The sequence below is a fragment of the Falco cherrug genome, chromosome 7, assembly GCF_023634085.1.
Source record: "Falco cherrug isolate bFalChe1 chromosome 7, bFalChe1.pri, whole genome shotgun sequence".
Taxonomy (NCBI): Eukaryota; Metazoa; Chordata; class Aves; order Falconiformes; family Falconidae; genus Falco; species Falco cherrug.
Window position 1 is genome coordinate 434,054 of NC_073703.1, and position 21,108 is coordinate 455,161.

Below are 21,108 nucleotides of genomic sequence, written 5' to 3' on the forward strand. Positions count from 1 at the left end.
CCAACTGCACAGGAATGGAAACGCACCAAGCAGGAGCCTCACACGCACAGAGAGCCACGAAAGAGAAGAATCCAAGCACACAGGTTTGGGGTTTTTGCAGGGAGCCCATCTCCAAGCACAGTCTGTAAAGTCCATATTTGCACGTGTGACACAGAAAGAGAGGAATGTTACCTTTCTCCAGAGGATAGGGCAGAGGCAGGACCACATTCTAGAAATATCTGGATACCAGACCTCAACTGAACCCTCAGAACGATCCAGTGCATTAAAACAGGTCTGGACACATTATTATGCGAGTGTAGAATTGAGAAAAACAAAATTATTAAAAGCAAATGGAGGAGGTGTTTTGCCTGGACAGGTCTTCAAGCTTCTTGGCTCTTTGTTTCCAACAGCTTCACCGCCAACTCGAGAGGTGTCGGCAAACAGACGCTCTGCAGCCATGAATGAATCCTCAGCCCCAAACAGTGCACTTGTGCTGCCCTGTGGGAACGGGCATGCCAAGGCATCCGGCACCACTGCACAGCATCCCTGAGACCTGTCCCCAAACACAAGCACAGGGGCCCCACTGGAGGATGGATCCAAAACCCAGTGCTGGAACCACAAGACCCGCTCCTAGGCTCAGTCTGCTTAAATCTGTGCTGCTAACACAATGAGAGAGCAAGGCTGACTACGCTGCTGGTGCCACCTCACCACTGTGCACTCCCAGCTGAGGGAGTCTTGAGACAGTGCTTTAAGGATTTCAGATCTGCAGGGACTCCAGATGTCCCTTCCGAGATTTCTTAGTTTACAGTACAGCCATAAGTTAAGATAAATGATACAAAACAAGCTGCCCCAAGACATAGTTCTGAATTCTTGTAATGTGAAATTTCTAAGAAGCCTCACTCAGATACTGAGAAATGCCAGAAGCAGATGCAAGGCTTCAATCTTTAGATTGCCCTTGTAATCTGCAGTCAGTTTGTGGTCTTAAAAGTGCAACTCCAAGATGCCTTTTGGATCTTTGGCTGAACTAGCAGTGGCTCCTACCATCATTGTGCCTTTTCATGCCAAAACACCACTCAGACATCCTTTTCCACAGCCCCGTTCCCATTCACGGAAATGTATCCTGAACCACCAAAACCACACAGAAAAACCAGCTTCTGAGCAAGTCCTGCTGCACAGAGGCAGTACACAGGCCCAATTTTGGCTAAGGTCAGGCTGCTCTATTGGAAGGATTTTCAGCTCCATTCATCCCATCTTCACACAGTGTCTAGAAGGAGCCAAGTCAAGACACCTTGAAGGTACCTGTTTTTCTCCAGGGACAACAAGCAGAGCTGCCTGTTCCCAGCTCACATGCAAACTACTAAAGAGGTGAAATGAAGCCTGCCATGCCTGTAATAAATGAACAAGGGAGCAGAGATGTGCCAGAAAAGATGAGCTCATTGTAAAAATAATTGAGCTTTTACAAAAAAATCAATACAAAGACCTAGCTGGATTCAGATGCGCAACATGCCAGCAGCAAGACACCTCCTCACTGCCTGTATGCTTCCTTGTATGCTCTTTTTTACCAACTTTTCCTCAGATTTTTCCCGTTTTCATCTCTTTGTGCCACTCACTAGACCCTGCACTGGGAGGCTTTGGCCATATCCTGGAGCGTGACCTACTCCATGAGCAGCCAAAGAAAAGAGCTGCAGGCACAGAGGAGCAGGGATGATGCAGAGAAGCTACAGGCAGGCTTCCTTCAGGGGAAACAGAGGCAGGGAAACACAGAAGCATTTATTTTGGCCAAGAAAGAGGTGACCTCCCGAGCTAACCTCTGCTGGGAGAGTGCTGCCAGATCTTGGCTGACACAGTCTCAAGCTGGGAGCCACATGCCTGAACCTCGCACCTACATGTTTCCATCTTTGCTGTAGGCTTTGTACTTCATGGCTTACTTTTTCCATCACGCCCCATTCCCAGGTTCTGTTACGCCAGGAGATCACAGGTGGAGGGACCACCTTTTGTCCAGTGTTTGCCGGTAAATCCCCTGCCTGCCTCTCCAGGGCATAACCCATCCTGACACTCCATGCTTGGAAGGAGGGCAGGTTTGTTAGGGACTCACTCTGGCACGTCTTCCACAGCATCTCAGCCTGTGCCCATCCCATCATCCCAGCAGAGCCCTCTCTGGTGTCTGCAAAGGTGCTGCCACTGGCCCACAGCATCCTCCCAGAGTGCAGGGCTCATGAGTGACACACAAGTCCATGACAGACCCATCTCATGGTGGGCTGCCATGTCTTATCACCAGCTCTCATCTCCCTGACACCATCCAGCTCCTCATCCCACCCACCCTGACACACCCCAGATTTGTGTTGCATGGGAACACCTCCACTTGGGGACGATGCACATCCCACTGGCACAATGAGGGATGATGTCTCTTCAAAGCACAGCTGAAGGATGTCATCCCTTGCCATGATTTCTATGTTCTTTCCTCTGCCCATACCCTGGTTCAAGGCCTTGGACCCATCAGTTATCACCCAAGCTAAGCTTGACGCTCAGCGTGCTTTGAAATAAGATGTTCCTTGACCTGCTTTTCTCTCATCACTAATTCACACCTAGCAGATTTGCAACTCAGCTCATGCATGAACTCTGCACTGGCACTGCTTAATGGCTAAACAGCAAATTCTGACAAAGCTCATTAAAAAAAGAAAGCCATTGATGTTAGCAATGTGCCTTAAATCTGACCCCCAGCTCCAGGCAGGTCTGCCAAGGAATCAACTGATCCCATTGGAAATATAAAGGAACAACAGAAAACTCTATCAATGTGGCTTGGAAGGAACCTCTTCTTTTTGTTACAGATGTGAAGCAGACAGACAACACAGGCTAGTTACACTAACCAGCTCCACAGTTTAAACAATTAAAATCAACCTCTTAAGAATGACACTAGCATGAAAACCTCCAGACACTATTCTGGCCTCATGGCTGCACAGATTGACTGGCTTTAGGGAATTTATCTGTGGCTCACCTAGAAACACAGGGAGTCAGAATCCCAGGAACACTCCTGGTGTTGCTGTGGCTGTAACACAATATAGACATGTCGACACAGGAAGACCAAACTGGCAGCTGGGCTGGGAGGACCAAGGTATGAAAACAAAATTCCCTGGCAGTGTTTTTATTTTTCCCCTAGCAAAACAAGATCCTCACATTAAAAAAAACAACAACAAACACCACCAGAAAAAACAAAAAGAAAAAGCCCCAACAGCAGTAACAGAATGGGGGATGAAAAGGCTGCTGTCATAAACATAATTACATTACCATATACATGTTCAGCCCTAGAAAGTTCAGAATGACACATTTCTACATATGTTTTTAAATAACTACAGGGTAATAATTACATCTAAAGCTACCAACCCTTTTCTCTCTTCACTTTGAAACCTCTGTTTGGAAGTGTTTTCCATTAGGCAATACCTTTCAAACACAGCCAGCTATGCAGTACTGCTGGAGGTACCGAGGCGCTGCATCTGAGGCTCTGGCTGGCCACAGCAGCCATCACACAGTCCAAGGCTAGCCGCGTGTTGCTCCAATGCGGAGGGCAAAGCCAAGGGACAGATCTGTGCTACTCGCTTGGCGAAAGGGCACAGAGAAGGGCTACAGCCCGCCACTTCTCTAGTACAACTGCCTCTGCAACAGTGCTGTTTCCTGTATCTGAGTGGCTGCATCACTGTGAGGTCAGCAAGAAACCCTGTGACTGCATTGCCATGGAGCCGGCCGAGCGGGTGAACTTGCTTCTGGCCATTTCTCACACAAAGGCAAAGACAGCATGGCCAGGACTGCAGTCAAGGAAAAGCACTGAGCAAATGTCCAAGATGGCCTGTCCCGCAGGGACTCCGCTCTATTTCATGGCCCCAAACATCTGCGCAGTGCCTTTACCATCAGACCTGCGCACAAAAAGGCTGTGACCGAGCCATTGTCCTCACATCATCTTGTCCTTGCCCGTCTCCATCTAGCGTCTTCTGTCTCGGTGTCAGGCAGTTCCAAGAGGCTGGGGCTACCTGCCTGCCCAGCCCCAGCCCACCAGTGGTCACCAACTCCAGGTGCAGGAGAGCTCTGGGTCTCTGCTCTCCAGCCAGGGAAAAATGCATCACTTCTCTCTGTAGTTTTTTCTGGTGGAAGTATTAAGAGCTACGTAGTCCGCACAACTAATCACAGTAATTAATGGGAATAATTGAGATACCCAACCAATATTTGCAAGCCTCTAAAATAGAAAGGTTGCAGATCTCATCTGTTCCACATCTAGAATTTGGGATAATCAATCACAAAACCCAGCGCAACACACAGCAAAGCTATTCAGAGGTGCACATTGTACCTCAGGCTAGCTGTGGGAAAAAAGTCCCAAACCATGGCACAACAGTACTTCTCATTGCCAAAACTCTGGGCAGGGCAATAAAACCCGTTTCCAGGCCAGGAGAGGACATAGCAGAAACGATTTTGCAAAGTGACACAGCGCTGACAGAACCAGAGCATGGCAGAAACAGCTAGCACTCTTCTGGGCTGACTCTTGGGTAGCAGGCTAAAATCACATGTGGAACTCTCGGAGCTGGGAAGCTGCCTGCAAGCAGCTTTTATTTGAGAAATAAGAAAGGACAGAAGGGTGACAGTACAGCTGGGAGAAGGGTGGCAGTGCTCAGCAGAGCCTCACTGCTTATAAGCAAGGGCAGCAAAGAAGGGACAGCAGGAACGCTCTCCTGCACATACGAGAATGAAAGCGGTGCAGGGCCTCACAAGAGCAGGGAAAGGGAAAGCCACAAGCACTGCAGCAGCACTGCCAGGTGACAAGTGCCTAAGGAAAGGACAGGCAGGGTGCTCACTCTGACGGAATAAGAGCCCAAGCAGGGTGTTTGCTCTGTAAAATACCTGCCTGTCTGGGAGGTGTGGGGCCTGCAGGTGCTTGCTGGGAGCTCATGGAGGGCAAGGGGCAGCATGGAGCTGCCACAGCTGGGTCATGCCCACAGCCTGCCCAGAATATCGCACAGCAAGCTCCCTGTGCAGGGAATGGCCTTGTTTGGCCAAGAAAGGCAAAAAAAGTGCCCGCTGGACTCAACTGGCAGCAACACCCCAGTGAACAGTGACACCGTGACCCACGCGGTCATCACACCCAGCCTCTGGCGGTGTCTCTGAGCCACCCCTGAACTGTGGCACAATAGCACTTCTCACTGCCAAAACCCCAGGCAGGGCAGTAACAATGATGCCCCGTTACTTCAGGCAGGATTACTGTCTTCCCTCCTCCTCACACAGGGGACACTGAGGCACAAAGCAAGAAAGCAACATGATGGGTTCAGTAACGAGACAGTGATATCCTTTTTGGCTTTGAGCCCCTTGGCTACCAGGACATCTCTCAGAGCACCTGCCACCCTCCCCAAAAGGGGCATGCAGGCAGAGACACCCAAATCTGCAGCACCTCAACAAAACATTTTAGAGCCACAAGCAACAGCTGGAGACCTTATACTTTGCAAACTTTCCTCAGCATAGACTGGGACATGGAGCAACATGCAATAATAATAAAAAAAACTTCCCGGGGGGATACAGAAATAATACCATGTACATTCCAGCTTCCCGAACCACAATCGCCTGAGAAGCCGGCACTGTGGGAAAGTCTCAGCTTGCTTTTCCTGGGTATTATAAATAGAATTATGGCTGCAAGCAGGGCTTTAAACGCGGAGGAAGGGGGAAAAGGCCATTTAACGGGCTCTGTTTGAACTTGGACTCTGGCTAGCATCCAGCTCTCTGCAGAACAGCTGGTCACTTCCTGCTGAGTGAAGGCCAGTGCTCCCGCGCTGGGAACCAGGAAGCCCTGGCTGAGGGCTGCCTGTCAGATCCCAGAGTCCATGAGCTTGCTGGGCATCGCACCTTGGGCTGCCATGTCAGTCACTTGGGAGCCTGCTCTGCTCCTGCTTGAGGCCAGGCCTCTGTTCTCCCATATGCTGCCGACACCAGCAGATAGATGGTGTGAGACCAGGCAAGTAGGTGTGAGACTTCCCCAAGACTCCAGTCCACAAGGCTGTCATCCAAAGGATCTCAAGAACTTCTCTTTCAGCAAGCTGCTCTTTCTGACCCCATATGAAGGCTCAGCACCCACCAAGCTCTGCGGGACTGAACCCCAGAGGTTACACTGCCTGGTTCTCCAGGCTCCTTGCCTTTGCCTGAGTAACTGCGGCTGCCTTTCCCTCATGGGTAGGCTGCTCATCACAAGCCCCTGCAGAGCCCTGCCATGGGCAGCTCAACATCCTCCTATCCACTCACTCTTCCCTCCCTTACTCTAGCTCCTGCTCATCGAGGTTATGAGCCTGCAGTTCCCCAGGCCAACTTTCAAGCACTAGCATCATACTTCAAGCAGGATATCCCACACCAGAACCAGCAGCTTGTTCTGTAGCGATACCAACGGGGCCAGGGCCAGCAATTCCTTACTTAGCCTTGGTCCCCAGTCTCCTCTCCCACTGCTTCAACAGGAGCCAGAAACGCCTCCAGATAACTTTCAACCTAAGGGCCCTGGCCTCCTCCACTGTAAGGAACAACGCAGACCTGCCTCTGTTTCCTGCTACGGTATTGCGGCTTCTCACCCTTCCTCCCCCCACCGGCTGCACGCTGCTCCCTATCCCTGTGCAGGCGTCTTTCCCCCAGCCCTCAGGACCCCGCTCCCCCAGAGTGGCCAGCGGGCGCTGGCTGGCCTGAGGACAGGGAGGCCCCCCCGAGGCGAGGCGGCAGGGCCCCCAGAGGCGAGGTAGGCCCCACGGGCCTGCCGCCCCCGCGCTCCCTGCCCGCCCGCGGGGTGCCAGCCGCCCCACGGGAGACAGCGGGGGCTCGGGTCCCCTCAGGCAGCCGCCGGGCGGGCAGCAGCCCCTCGGGGGGGACGCCACGGTGCTGGCAGCCCCGCAACGGCCACCCTGCCACCGCTCCGCGACCCCGGCAAGGCGTGCGCGACCCCGCGCGCCGCGGAGGCGGGGAGCGGCGCGCCCGCACGCGGGGCGGGCGGGCGCGCGGGGCGGCGGGCTCCCAGGCTGCCCGGCGCGGCGCGGCGCGGGGCGGGGCGGCGCGGGGCGGGCCCGCGAGTCAGTCGGAGCGCGGCGGCCAGCGAGGGCGGCAGCTGCGGAGTGGAGCCGGAGCGGGCAGACCCAGCCGAGCCGAGGCGGAGCCGGAGCAAGCCCAGGATGATAAACACCCAGGACAGGTACGGGGCGGCGCGGTCCCCACCCTGCCCACCCCGCCGGGGCCTCCCTCGCCCCTCAGTGCGGGCCCGGGGGCGGGCGGCCTCCACCTTCCCCCGCTGAAACCCCCGTCGGGGCGGCGCCTCTCCCCGAGGAGCGACCCCGGGCGGGGGCCGGGTTCGGCTCCGGGGGGCACCTCGGCGGTCGGTGTCAGAGCCCCCGTGGTCGGGCAGGCCCCTGAGGCGCGGGTTGTGCCTTCCCGCCCCGGGGGGCTCCGGGCAGGCAGCCCTTCTGGCTATCGGCAGGCAGGGCCTTACTCGGGTTGTGGGTCTTGTGCTCAGCTGACCAGATTATCTTGTCTGTTCCTTCTGTAGAGTCCTGAAAGCGTTGTTTCCTGAACCTCTGTTGTGCTGTGTAGATAAGCACCCGGGGGATGTGTACAGAACAGCCTTGTTTCTTGGCTGTTGCATGCATGGTAGCACAGCTGTGCTGTGTTCATTAGATGGTTATTTACAAGTTGCTCCCCACATCAGGTTGCTTAATACATGGCTTGCAATGGCTGGTACCATCATATTTTACAGGCTAGGTGCAGCCCACATCTTCAGAGCCTGTTCTGAAGAGCAACACAAAAGAAAACCTAACGGTAATGTCAGGGGAGCTGTGTGGATCCATCTGTCTGGTCTAAGTGTTTAGCATGAATAAAACCCCCCAAAACCCGAGAAAACATGCAGCTTTTAGAGCCCAAGGTGCTGGTGGTTGTTGTGGAGTGAAAGCAGTGCTGGCCCGGGGCTTCAGGTACGAGGGCTGTTGAAGAGCAGCTGTGACGGGGTTCAGAAGTTGCTGAGTTGTCCTTTGCACTTCCCAGGGACAGGGCACGGGGTTGGGATTGCTGGAGGCTTAGCAAGTTAAAATTATACCTACTGGCTGAAAACATACGCTTGCTTCCAGCTCCTGTTTCAGGCGAGACTCAGTCAAGAAGCTTTTGCTTGGGAGTTTCTTCAGGGAAAAGCGGTCTTTTCAGACCAGTGATCTAAATGAAGCTTCTGGATAGCAGCTTCTCAGAAGGGAGGCTAGGGGAGAGCACAGTCCTAAATTTTAGGCTATAAACAGGCCTCAGGGAATGGAGTTGCAGTGGGCTGCTTGTGCACAGATGCATGAAATGATCAGACGTTGTTGGGCGCTTGCATGAACTTCTTCCCAGGGTGTAAATGTGCACCTGGAGGAAGGAAAACCTCTTAATACGTGCCATATGCACATGCGCTCTCTTCCCAGTGTTGCCTGACAGCGCTGCCCTGTGTATGCTGCTTTCAGGACCCTCCCTGGCTGCCACTGTGAAGTTTTGGGGGAGGATGGCGGTGGCGGTGTGCGGGTCGGTCTGTGGTCTGGGCTAGGTGAAGCACCATGCCGCAGGCAGGGCTCAGCAGCTAAAGGGGTCTTGTGTTTGGACTTCTGCATGTGCCAGAGGAAGCGAAACTGGGAAGTGTCTTGAACCGTTTTTGTGTGAAAACTACGCTTTCCCCCCCCCTACAGTTCATTATCCAGCTTCTTGATGCCTTGGCCGCAAGTTGGCTGGAGCTATCAATAGTACATTGTTGACTGGGGGGTGAGGGAGGAGGGAAGGGAATAACAAAGCTGCCAACAGCTTTCTGGGGGTGGGGAATGGCACAGCAAAGTGCTTTGTCATGCCTCTCGACATCCACTACTACTGAATACACACTGGTCCATTGATAGCCCCAGTCATGCCGTGAGGAGGGACTGTATTAACACAAAAAGCCGCTGAGCATATGTGCAAAAGGGTTTGCCCTGGGAAATCTTTCCTGCAACTGCTTCATATCTTTTTTTTCCTGATGCATTTAAACAGTCTTTTCTCCAAGAAGTGGAGGCTGTAGGCCACAGCACATGGGAACGCTGCTGAAGAGCCCCATATAGGGAACCTGGAGCAGGAAATACGTGGAGGAAGAATATTTGTGTTTCCTGTAGAGAGATTATTTTGGTATGAAGTGGCAAGCCAAGATCTTAGCAAAGTCTGCCTGTGTCATAACTGTGTTCGTGAGTTATTTTTTGGCATTCAGAAATGCCAAATGTCGGTAGTTTGTTTGCAGTCTGGTATATGTTTGTAGCATACTGTATAGGCGGTTCAGGTGATTCTGATAGTGCAGCTTGGTACTTGGTCTTTGGATACTGAAGCCTGTCTCCCTCCTGGGGAGGGATTAGAATGGAAAAACGCTGTCTTAGGAACAGCTCAGTGAGAAGTTTTAGGGCAGACAGTAAGCTGTCAATAAATCTACAGAGTCTGCCTGCTATAGCCTTGGTCCTCGCTCCGTGTGCTTATTGAAAACCCTTGTACTCACCTTTATTTTGGTGGTGTTTACATAGCTTTGCACTGTACTTGTTTCATAATGGGAACACTGGGGAATGGCTGGTTTCTCTGCATTGCTGTTGCAGGCTTTGTTAGAGGGATACCACTGCTGTGCCATGCCTCAGCAAAGAGCTTTTGTGGTACTGATAAAGGAAGCAATGCTCCAGAAGTAAAATAATTTGCTTTCATGAACTTTATAAAAGCTAGAGCAGATATTAAAGCCTGCATTCAAAGTGATCCTGAAAGACCATGTATAGCACATCCGAACAAACTTAGAAACTGCAAGGGAAACATACTTTATTGCTCTTAAAAGTAGATCTGTGGAGTGAACTTGTAATATTTAGGGTTGGGGTGAAGAACGTATGTATGATGTTTCATTTGCATGTGAAAATGTCAGCTCAGATGTTGTAGAGTGTGTTGAAAATATCTGAAGAACCAGCCCTTTCACGCCTCCTCGTTTTGAAAATGTGAAACTTAAACCTCCTCCTTCTGGGTCCTGTTGATCTATTTGTAGATACTTGTCTATAGAAAATGTGTGCTCATCTGGTCATGCGTTTCCAGCCATCTGCTATTGGCAGACTTCCAGGTGTCCCTTATTAGCATGAGGTTGCTCAGCACTCTCTCAGGGTTCTTGGCTGCAAAGCCCCTCCGTTTCTAACAAAACACCACTGGTTTCTGATACAACTTGGGCAGTGACTGTTTTTGATGTAGGTCCCTGGGTGCTGAAGCTCTGATAGCTGCCTCTGACATGCTGTGGAGGAGCAGGGATATGAACGGTTTGGGGTAATGAGGAGCTGTAGCATCTGAAATGTGATCCCTGCTAATGTAACCTGGTGTTCTCTCTCTTTTTCTTGCAGTAGTATTTTACCTTTGAGTAACTGTCCCCAGCTGCAATGCTGCAGGCACATTGTTCCAGGGCCTCTGTGGTGCTCCTGATGCCCCTCACCCACTGTCGAAGATCCCCGGTGGGCGAGGGGGGTAGCAGGGATCCTTCTCTTTCAGCTCTGATATATAAGGTGAGAAAGATCTGGCATCTAAATAATGACCTGTACCTGTGTTGCAATTGTGTTTGATTCCTTTCACAGTCTGATGGGAATAAATGCAAATAACTCCAAGGTAGTAAGTGGGAGAACAGCTAATTTTTCAGCAACCCTGTTGGCAGGTTTATACCACCCGTTTATTAAGAAGCAAGAGACCTTTTCTCAAAGATGTGCAGCAAATAATTCATTAGCCCTGTTCCCAGAGGCCTGTTTAAGCTATTCTATGTGGAGCCAGCATTATCAAAACATGAAACAACTTCTTAAATGTCTCAAAAAAGAGGAAGTGAGAAGTAGAAAGGTGAAATGCAGAGAGAGAATGGTTGATAAGCTCCTTCCTGTGCCCTAGTCCGGAAGGTAACGCTGTCGGGGCCTGGGAGCTGCCTGAACCGATGTACTGACTTCACAAAAGAGCAAGGTAGCCATCCACTTCACACTCAAACGTTTCTAGAACATGTAGCTAGGATGAGGCAAGATCAGGGAGGCTTTGTAGCATGTGGCTCTCTGGTTTTGGCCCTCTTCATTGAGTGGGACCTTTCCTTTTGAATGAAGAAACCTGACTGTTCCTTGCTGTAGAATAATTGACGCTTGTGCAACTTTGTGTTGTGGTGGCACACATCTGTCTGCCTTCTGGGATGGGGCTGCTTTGCCACATGCCAGGGAATCAAGTGCTGTCAGATGAGGTAGCCTAAATTTATGCTCAGCTTGCAAATTCGGCTGTTCAGACAGGAGTGTTGTCATAGGTGTTAGACTAGATTTGTAATTACCCAGTGGGAGGCATGCAGACTCTATATGATGAAAAAATACAAGTCCTTTTGGGTCACGGCTACCAAAGTCTCCTCTTTAAATTCATGAGAGAATTGCAGGCCTTGTGGCTGCCTTCAGAGGAGTTTTCTTTAATGCAGCCTTGGTGAATTTTTAGCATGTGCCTCACCTGCTTACCTTGTAAATAAACGCCAGCCTCTGTAGCCTCTTAATAACATCAGCTTAATGCTATTGAGTTAAATTGTCACAGATGTTACGCAGGGGTATGAAACCCAGAGAAGCAGCAGAGCACAACGGGCTTCCTGTCAGATAAAGAAGATATGTAAATAGCTTCAAGAGGGCTCAGGGCAACTAATGAATTCCCTCTGGGTGGGAGGGGATGAGAAATAGGGGACCCTGCAACTTAAACTTCTGCAGGCCAGCTTTGCCAAGCCTTGTAGACACACCAGACAAGGTCCAAAGGCAGACAATGGGCTCAGTTTGGAGACTTTGAAGTGTTTAATTTCAGTACGGCCTTGAATTTGCACAGAAGCTTTTGGCAGTGGTGTGTAGGCAGGGGTTGCTGCCTGTGGGGATGTCATCTATATAGCTGCATCCCAGAAATACAGATGTAATTCTTCCTGGGTTTGTTGCTGACAAAAGCTAGCAGAATCTGTTCAGAAAATCAGCCGCTTCTGTAACAGAGCTCATCCCAGAGCAGAGCAGGCTGTGTTGTCCAGTGGTTTGAAGTCAAAGCTCAGATGGAGGTTGCTGGGACTCTCTCTGCCCCTCTCCGTCCCCTGCTCAGTTTAGCAATGCTGTAGTTAAAGCAGACTGAGCTTTTCAGCCAGCAAGCTTCAGTATGACCTGGAAAAGCATCTGGACCCAAAAGCTTAAATCTTTTTTTTTTTCCAGCTTTATCAGCTGTTCTAGTTCAAGGGGTGACCTTTCGGAACAAGCCTGCCTCCTTTGGAGCATGCAGCGCAGTGCTGATAGACAACAGCACTATAAATTAAGCAGCTGGGTCTCCCTACAGTTGTTGGTATTTTTGTATTGAGACTTAATATTCGTTCCTTCATCATGGCAGCTTTACTTGAGCTGGGAATGCAATAGCAATCAGCATCGGTGCTGCGCAGCCAGGACGGGCTTTGTGCGAATGGACGTGCTCTGGCTAGCAAACTTGGCAGGAGGCTGCAGGTGTAGCACATGCCAGCAGTAGGCTGCTTACATGGGTTTCTCCAGCCGCTTGGCTATGGTAGATCATAACATCCTCTCTTCTTATGCTGCCAACATGTAGGGGCCTCCCCCGTCCTTCTCCGGACATCTGAGGAGCGTAGCTGGGTTGAAAAATCTTGTGCTCAATGAATTGTAACCAAGTGGAAGCTGGTCTTTGTGGCGTTACCTCGCTGAAATGGAGCAGGGTGCCAGAGAGCCGGTGGTTTAGGCAGCTGTGTACAAGAGATAGTCTGGTGGGGTTTTTTTGCCCATGATGGCATGACAGGGGGATTTTGCAGGGGTGAACTAAAACGAAACATTTGTTGCATAAACAGGATTTTACTTTGAGCAGCTTCCAAAAAAATCCTGGGCTGCTGCTTCACAGGAACAGCTTCTCTCCCCAGCATCTCACTATCTCTATTTTGATGCCTAGAAATAAAATATCAGCTGCCCAAGACAGGCTGTGTAAATGTAACTCCCACTGAACTAGGGGAACTGGTTCTGTTAATCCCTGCAGTTGTGCTGCCTTTGGCTAATGAGCTGTTGCACTGTGGGGCTTTAAGTGGGAAAATCTCACGAGGTTTGGAGTGCAGGGCATAACTTCTGGTGGCGGAAGGGCTAAGCCAGAAGGCTTGGAAAGAGCTTTTCTCATCCTATTGCAGGCTCCTGCCAGTCTTCCTGCACAAATGCATGTGTGTGCCTCCCCCTTCAATGTGTCAATCCCAGCCTGCTTTTCTCAACTTTCCCACCCTGTTTTTGTTTTCTTGAACTGTAAGAAAAGAAGCATCTGTGAGCTTTTCTTGAGAGAAGGATCTTCTCTGAAAGAGAGATGCTTTCTGCACAGTAACAACTGTAAATGACTCCTATAAAGTGACTGGTGAAGGATGTGCATATAATCCCCTTGGTTTTGTTGTTGTTTTTTTTTTTTAAATAAACCCCTGTAGTGCTGAGCTCTCTGGGGTCAGGTCTGACTCTTGCTGCTGGCTCTGCGGTGGTTTTATCAGAGCAGTCTGGGCAGCTGTCTGTAGGTTTCTTGGTGTGCTTGGTTTAAAACTAACAGAGCCCGACAGCAGGCACAGCCACAAAAACTTTCAAACTCGATGAATAAACTTATTTCCTACAGGATATTTATTCTGATGAAGTGTAAACTTCTTTTTCGGCTAAGCTTTGTGGGCTTTAAACAAACAGCAGCTTCCTCTGCTCCAGTTACCGAAGCCAGGCAGTTCCTCATTTGCATGCAGTGTTACTTTGTTGCCAGCGTTCATGTACTCAATGGCTGCTGCTTTGTTGTGATAGGCAAACCAAGAGGGATCAATTTTAATACATATGGTAATAGGAATTAAAAGCACTGGGACACAGGCTCAAGGAGTCTGGAAAGGTTCTCAGTGTTGTTCTTGCTGAACCACTCACTGGTATTTCAGCGGTGGTTACACCTTCATAGCTTAAAACACCTACAAGAAAATACCTGTGTGAAAAGCAGCAATACTGAGCAGACTTTCACCCTCTTACTGGGCATGGTTGGCTGCTGTGTTTGTACTGCCCATCCTCTAAATGCATACCCACTGCAGATCCAAACTGGACTGAGCGTTCTTTGCTGTGCTGGCTCCCTGTGTGTGTTATGGTCAGATAAGAGTATATGTCACTACAAAGCATTTATTAAACCTTGTCTGGTGAGGTGCTGTCTTTCTGCAGCAGTGTCACTTGCTTCATTGTCAGTCCAGCTGATCATCAGCGGATCAGAGCTTGTAAAGAGCTGCTGGATTAATCACCTTGTTACAATAAAATTCCTGGAGACTGGATGGTCGCTCACCTAATAACCCAATGGAGTAACCCACTTCCCATCCCACCTGTTGATGCTGTTGAGGAGAGAGGGACATGTGGCTTTACCAGGCACTCCTGTGACTTGGGAGCAGAGCAGACATGACTCCCAATACCTGGTTAACTTCTGCTCTTGAAAGCTTTGCAGGTGACTTTGTAAACGTGAGGGAATCAGGATGCATGAGCCTGTAACCAAGCAGATGGGAACAGTTCAGCTTCCTTTGCAGCTGACAATTTTAACTTGGGAACCTAATGAATTTCTTCACCATTTCATTGGGGCTTTTTGAAGTGAAATGTGGAAGTCATTACTGGGCAAGCCAACTGCCTGCAGAAATTGTCAGGAGAAGGAATGGAGTTTTAACCACGAAATTTTTTTCTAGGAACTGCTGAGCTGAATCTGCGGTGCTCTGCATGCTTGGCGTTCTAGTTAGAGCAGTATTGGAGAGGACCATGTACATTTGTGGTCTCTGGAAAAGACCTCATGATCCTCAGATTTGTGTAGCTTCTGTCTGTTTTGGGATTCTCTTTGTGCTATGTGTTTTCCTCCCTTATACCAAAAGGCTAGCCATTTGCCATAGCAGTTGGTTGTAAGATCTGGGAAAGCAATTTGTGGTCATCCCCAAAGCAAAAAAACTGTGGTGGGGATTGGGGAGACAGCGGAACTGGTCAAACTGCAGCAGCAGATGCTCTTCCAGCTTGTCAGTTCAAGTTGTGTTCTTTGAGGGGCAGGTCACGAACCATCCCTCAAAGATGTGGCTGGGACCTGTGGAGAATGAATGGACTTCCGCTACCCAGAAATTTAATACAATGTAAATATGCAAAACTACATTCCCTTGAACAGGAAAACATGACTAGGAAAATCACTCTGAGGTCTGAGTACTCATTGTGGTGTGTCCCTGAGGCAGTGAAAGGGGAAGGGAAAAGTATAATGATGCTCTTGGTAAGACTATAATACCATTTGTTTTGCATTTGGTCTCTCTAGTTGTATTCCACTGGCTGGTTAGTATGTAGGACTTTTTTGTTCTTTATGTTTGTATATAAATAAAAGTAAGGTATTACAGGTAGTTCAGAACAATAGCTCTTAATCACTTTGGAGAGCTGTGACTCAAATGTGAGCTTGCAGCTGACTGCGCATATCTTCATGAGCTGTGGTGAATCTCACGGTGGCTGAATTCTAGTGATAGGCTGAAACTCTAGACACACAGAAGTCATAAGGGCTGGTCCTTTGTCAGGTGGGTGCTCCCACTGAAAACTCAGTCTCTCTGCATGCTCATTGAAGCATGATCTCTTACATTTTTGGTCTATAATCTCATGGATTGTTTTCTTTAACCCTAAAGCATATTTCATGAGCTTTTCTCCCTCCCTTGCACAGGACGAGAAGATCACTGTTAACCAAGATGTCCCAGTGCACGAAGGGAAGCCTCATATTGTCCACTTCCAGTACAAGGTCACAGAGGTGAAGACCTCCTCCTGGGATGCAGTGCTGTCTAACCAGAGCCTCTTTGTGGAAATCCCTGATGGATTATTAGCTGATGGAAGCAAAGAAGGGTAAGTTCAGGGTCTCAGAGCTGCATCTGTCGCTCCCCAGGCAGCAAGACTTTGCTTACGCGGGTGATGCTGTGTGTGGGCTGTATGTACGGCAATCTGAAGTATATCCTTACCCTGTTGCCTTCAGAGAACAGTCTTCCTGTTAGTCCTCCATATATATTTTGCCCCTGGTGATCATTTCATATGGGTTACTGTTTTTTGAGTCCATATGCTAATGAAAAACAAGCAGTAATTGAGCAGAGTGATCTTTGTGTACTTCTGGAAGCCTTTTTCCAAACTTTTTCTTTTTTTTTTTTTTTTCTGCTGGCCACTTGGCAAGCTTATTTTGGCAGGTGTTTTCCTCTCTTTCAGGGGGGGAAAAAACCTCCATTATATTGATGTGCTGCTTCTCATCAGTAGGTGGATCTGCTCTTGGAGTGCCGCCACGCAGGCGTTGGGCTCTGCCAGAATCTCTGATTTTTCTCTGTTGGCAGAATACGGTAGTGTTTTGTCCAGACAGCTCTGCTCTGGGAAGTTTGTGTAAACGCAGCTTCCAGAGCAGCTACTTCCTGCCAAGTGCTTTGCCAGAGATGTCCGCTGGCGGGAAGCGCTGTAGCGTAGATGTGGCTTTACTGGATTCCTCTGCAGAGCACTTTGAAGTCCTCCTAAATCTTCAAGTAGGCTTCATCCATAAATGACACAAGCTAATTAAGAAAGAAACCTCACTGCGCACCTTCAGTAAGTGTCAGTATTCTTGCTGTCTCACACTTCTCTCATTTGACTGTGTGAGTCCATGTAAATGTTTGTGTAATTTCTTCAGGTAGCCCATAAATCTTTTAGCTGTCCAGGAGCCTACTCTCTTGGGAGCAGGTTCTTCTGGGAGGGAATTTATACGCCTGTGTCATTGTGACTTAAAGCACAGTTTTGTTGGATTATTTTTAGCTAGGTAAAACAGCCTAGTAGAGGCTATAATTAAAATAGTTCACTACCATATTAACAAAACCCTTGCAAATTTTATCTCCCTTGCTGCACTCCAGTCTTACTGACTGCTGTTTAATTAGATGTCAATTGAAGCCCTGTTTGTCACTGCTCTAGCAGTCTGCGTCGTAAATGGTTACAAGGCCAGCAGTGACAGCGACAGCTCCACCATGCCGATCCCTGGGGCTCAGAGAGGAGTTAATGCAGCACTGCTTCCATCAAGAGGTGGCAGAAATAATTCAGCTGGAAAGGCAGGAAGCATGGATTCAGGGTGCATCAGCTGTGCCAGCCAGCTGATGTGTTCAGGAAATGGCTTTTCCTGTGTAGATGCTCCTTCAGTGATGTTTTTCTCTTCTCTTCTGTCTGGCATGAGCTTGTATCTATTTTTTGTTTCTTTCCCCCACCCCACCCCCCTTTTCTCCCATAAACCACAAAATTTAACAAAACAAATCCCCTCATGTATGTTGCCAGTGGAGGGGATGTGGCCTGGCTTGGGATTAGCTGCAATATTCAGCTTCCCACATACGAAGGCTGCTGTGGGTGGATGTTTGTGCATGCCAGCACGCAGATGCAGAGGACAGTGACTTGTTTGGTGACTTGATGTGAGGACAGCTCTTGGTTCAGCAGAGCTGGATAGTGAAGCAGGAAGCCCATTGTTTCAGCACCCATTGTTCACTGGAAGGGGTCTGTAAACAAGTAATGTTTCTGCCTGAAAACATCCAAACAGTAGGTAATTCTCAGAGGCTTCCTTGGGACAGGACTTCCTATAGCTGATGTTCTTTTGTCTTCCTCCTCCTTGGCAGGTTATCAGCACTGTTGGAGTTTGCTGAAGAAAAAATGAAAGTAAACTACGTCTTTATTTGCTTCAGAAAAAGCAGAGAAGACAGAGGTGAGAACTCGTCCCCACTGTCACGTTTGCTCCCTAGATCTAAGGCAGTGCTGCTGAAGCTGTACAAAAATCTGGTAATCCCAAGGCAAGACTCCACAGGATGCTTCCTATTTCAGTAATTGTTACGTGTGTAGTTCTTGTGGTGTTCGTACAAATTAGTAATAGTTCCTTGTGAAGGAAATAAGCCCTTTCTTGAGACTAAGGGAGAGGGAGTATTTTGGTTTCTCCAGCAGTTATGCTTTGCTGTCCTGCCATTAATTACTAGTACTCTCATGCAGAAAGCTGCTTCTGAATTACTTGGAGTATTTTGTTGCCCAGAAATTGGCTAATACTACTACTTTGGTAAGGAGTGAAGGTCTCCATTTGGCACCTGGTTTCTGTGATTTGGAAGGAGAAACCAGGGAGAAGTTGTTATGTGGGAAATGAACACTTGTAGCTTGTTGCTCTGATGTTCATCTGCTTTTTAAAGATCTCCCAGCACTTTTGCCCTTCCGTAGGCTTACAGGTAATCCTGACCCTGGCTATAGATGCTTATGGCTTAAAAGGGCTGCATTAAGATCTAAAGATAGACGTGTTGGATGAGTGATTACAGCATGGAAGTTTGAGATTTGTGGTGAGGTACCAGGCTCTATGGCTCTGTCACTTTCAATCTTACTAGATGCAGGCTAATAACCAAGTAATTGCCATGGCAGGAGTAATTCAAACCTTAATTCTAATTTTACTCTGCTGCTTCACAAGCTGCACTGTCTTTTCTGAAACGAAGTGCGTTATTAGAGTTAAGCTGTGCTGAGCCCAGGAAGATGTCATTCCACATTACGATGCCAATTGTAATTTTCAGATTAAGTTCTTGCTGTAATGTCATCACCACCAGAGGTTGTACAGGTGACCTCTGCAGTGGCTGGTTGCAGGAGACATACTGGGTTTTGGTTTTAAAAGTGGGCCGTGTGTTGTTCTTGGACCTGGCTTATTTGTATGAGTTCCAGAGTGCTCCAGATCCTGGGTCCTTGTCTGTGCAGTTGAAACTTGGTCCTGTCTTGAAAATACGCAGGGGCTCCTCTGCGTGACCATTTGGTGGCTTGGGGCTGATCATCAGAGGGTGCTGTAGAGATCAGGTGCTGCCCAAGGTAACTTTCACGGGGCACATTTAGTAATTTAGTGACAAGGGAGCGTGCATCCGGTCACTGCATAATGCAGCCTTGCCTGACTGAGACAAGGTGTGTGCGGCACTTCTGGACTGACCCTGCTCTGAACTTCTGTCTGTAACCCATGGTGGCTTTCCTGGGGGACTGCACCGAACTGTGCTGAGCCGTCTTGAGTTTCCACTGAGCTCCAGGTCCTGTTTGTGGAGACAGCAAATGTCTACCTAGACCCTGAGCAAACAGATTCCTGTTGGCTGCTGTCTGACCCGCTTTCAGAGCTTAAAGGGTGCTGGGACCCACTTAAGTACAGAATAAAAACTGTGACGTGCTGCAGGATGGCCATGTGCATCCTGGGAAGGTGGGAGTGCAGCTGGTGCAGGTAGATGACCAACTATCGCTGTTTCTCAGAGGAAGTGGAAAAGACATCGCAGGATAAACATGGACAGACCTGCTCGGCTGCACAACTAAAATCCCCTTCACGCTTAGGAGCGGCTGTGATGAATGCAGGAAGAGACAAAACCTCCTATTCGAGAGGGCTGTCATGTTCAAATGGGGGTTTTCTGTGCAGGAAGTTTTGGATGCAACTCGCGGATGGTGTTCAATGCACTTTGGTATTCATGGCTTCCAGGGTGATACAGGTAAAGAGGATTATTCCTGGTGGTAACAGATTTCCTTCTCTTTGGTAGCTCCGCTCCTGAAGACATTCAGCTTCTTGGGCTTTGAAATTGTGAGGCCTGGTCACCCCTCTGTCCCGTCACGGCCAGATGTGATGTTCATGGTGTACCCCCTGGATCAGAACTCTTCCTCTGATGAAGAATAGCTACAGCAGAGGACTCCAGTGTGACCTGAAAATGCTGTTGAGGGGAGAGAGGGTTACATCTCCTTTCTTGAGGAAAGGGAAAACAAGCTTCTGTTGGACTGAAACTGCATTTCTCATTGTTAGGTTGGCCTGTGTATCCTCAGAGTTGACTATCTCGTTGAAATGTTTTGCCTAGAGAACTATATATACACACATGTAATCACCAAATAGTAAATGGAAGATGTTATGAACTGGCATAGGAGCTCTTTACGTGCAGCCATGTGGTGTGTTAGCCTAGGGGTGCCCCGTGCCCAGGCCGTGTGTGTGGGGGGGAGCACAGCGGTAGGTGCAGTATGAACTCCTTGACTTCTCTAAACCTGTGTTGGTCCTTTCCCAATCACCCGACATGCGCTCATCTGACAGACTACCTTCTTGGTTTTCACTCAAGACTCTTTAAGTAGAGGGTGTGTTTTGGGTGTTAGGCACAAGGAGATGTGCTCGAGTTTAACCTTTAACACTACATTAAAACCCCCTTGTGTCTCTGCTTTGGGGCGACCGATGCTGTTTTAACTGGTCTAATTTTTTTCTTTTTTTTTTGTTTTGTTTTAAACTTATTGCTCTTCCAGCTTTTGTTTTAAGCGGTCTTAACTCTGTTCAATGTTACCACTGCACTATCACAGCGTTCAATAAAAGGGGCATTCAGATGAACTTCACACAGCTGGGGCTGCTTATTTGAAAGGAACAGAGCTTCTGGTGGGCCTCCTATAGTGCTGGAATGGTTTCTGAAGGTCAAGTGAGTGTTTGGAGCAATACCTCTGCCCTGGGGGAACGTTTTCTTAGCTGCCTGCAGTGTGAAAGTCCAAAGAGCCAAAAAAAGCTCATACCTTTATCCTCTGCCCAAGAACAGTACAGAGCAGGCCTGTGGCTGCCACCTCTGTTCTTGCTCCTCACCTTTCCAAAGAGATGATCTTAAGAGTTGAGTCACTGAGCTAATGGCTGTATCCAAACCAAAATGGGTTGCGTGTGGGGGCAGGCATGGATGGTGGGATGCTCTCGCCATCCAGGGGCTTTCCTGGGATGGAGGGATGGGGCTGTGGTGCTGGTGGTACCTCACGTTTCAGCCCTGCCCTTTCTAATGCCGGAGAATGAGGTTATGCTCTTGTCTTTGTGCCATGTGGATGTAACCTGGCTGGCTTTCTTTGAAAGGCAACATGAGAAGGGTGTATTTATAAACTGTGCCCCAGAGGTGTGCTGTGAACCCTCTTCCTGGCCTGGCTGCTTGCGTGTGGCATTGTCCTTGTGTGCTTTGTTGTGCTCTCCTCCTTCTGTGGAGGATTTTGTTAAAAGCTGAAGCCAAGCCATTCCATAAATGTCATGGTCAGTGTTTTCTGTTTGGGGGAGAGAGTTGGGGCTAGGATACAAGTTTGTGTGAATAAATAATCTTAAAGTTTG

General features: G+C 49.0%; 1 protein-coding gene across 1 annotated transcript; it reads left to right on the forward strand.

Annotated features, from left to right (window-relative positions):
- The first annotated feature begins 7,044 nt into the window (after positions 1–7,044).
- Positions 7,045–21,108, forward strand: OAZ2 (ornithine decarboxylase antizyme 2). Its single transcript, XM_055717458.1, is given in 7 exon segments — positions 7,045–7,174; positions 10,368–10,443; positions 10,445–10,483; positions 10,485–10,526; positions 15,697–15,872; positions 17,633–17,718; positions 19,544–21,108. Coding segments are annotated over 7 exon segments (573 nt in total). The 5' UTR covers positions 7,045–7,154; the 3' UTR covers positions 19,678–21,108.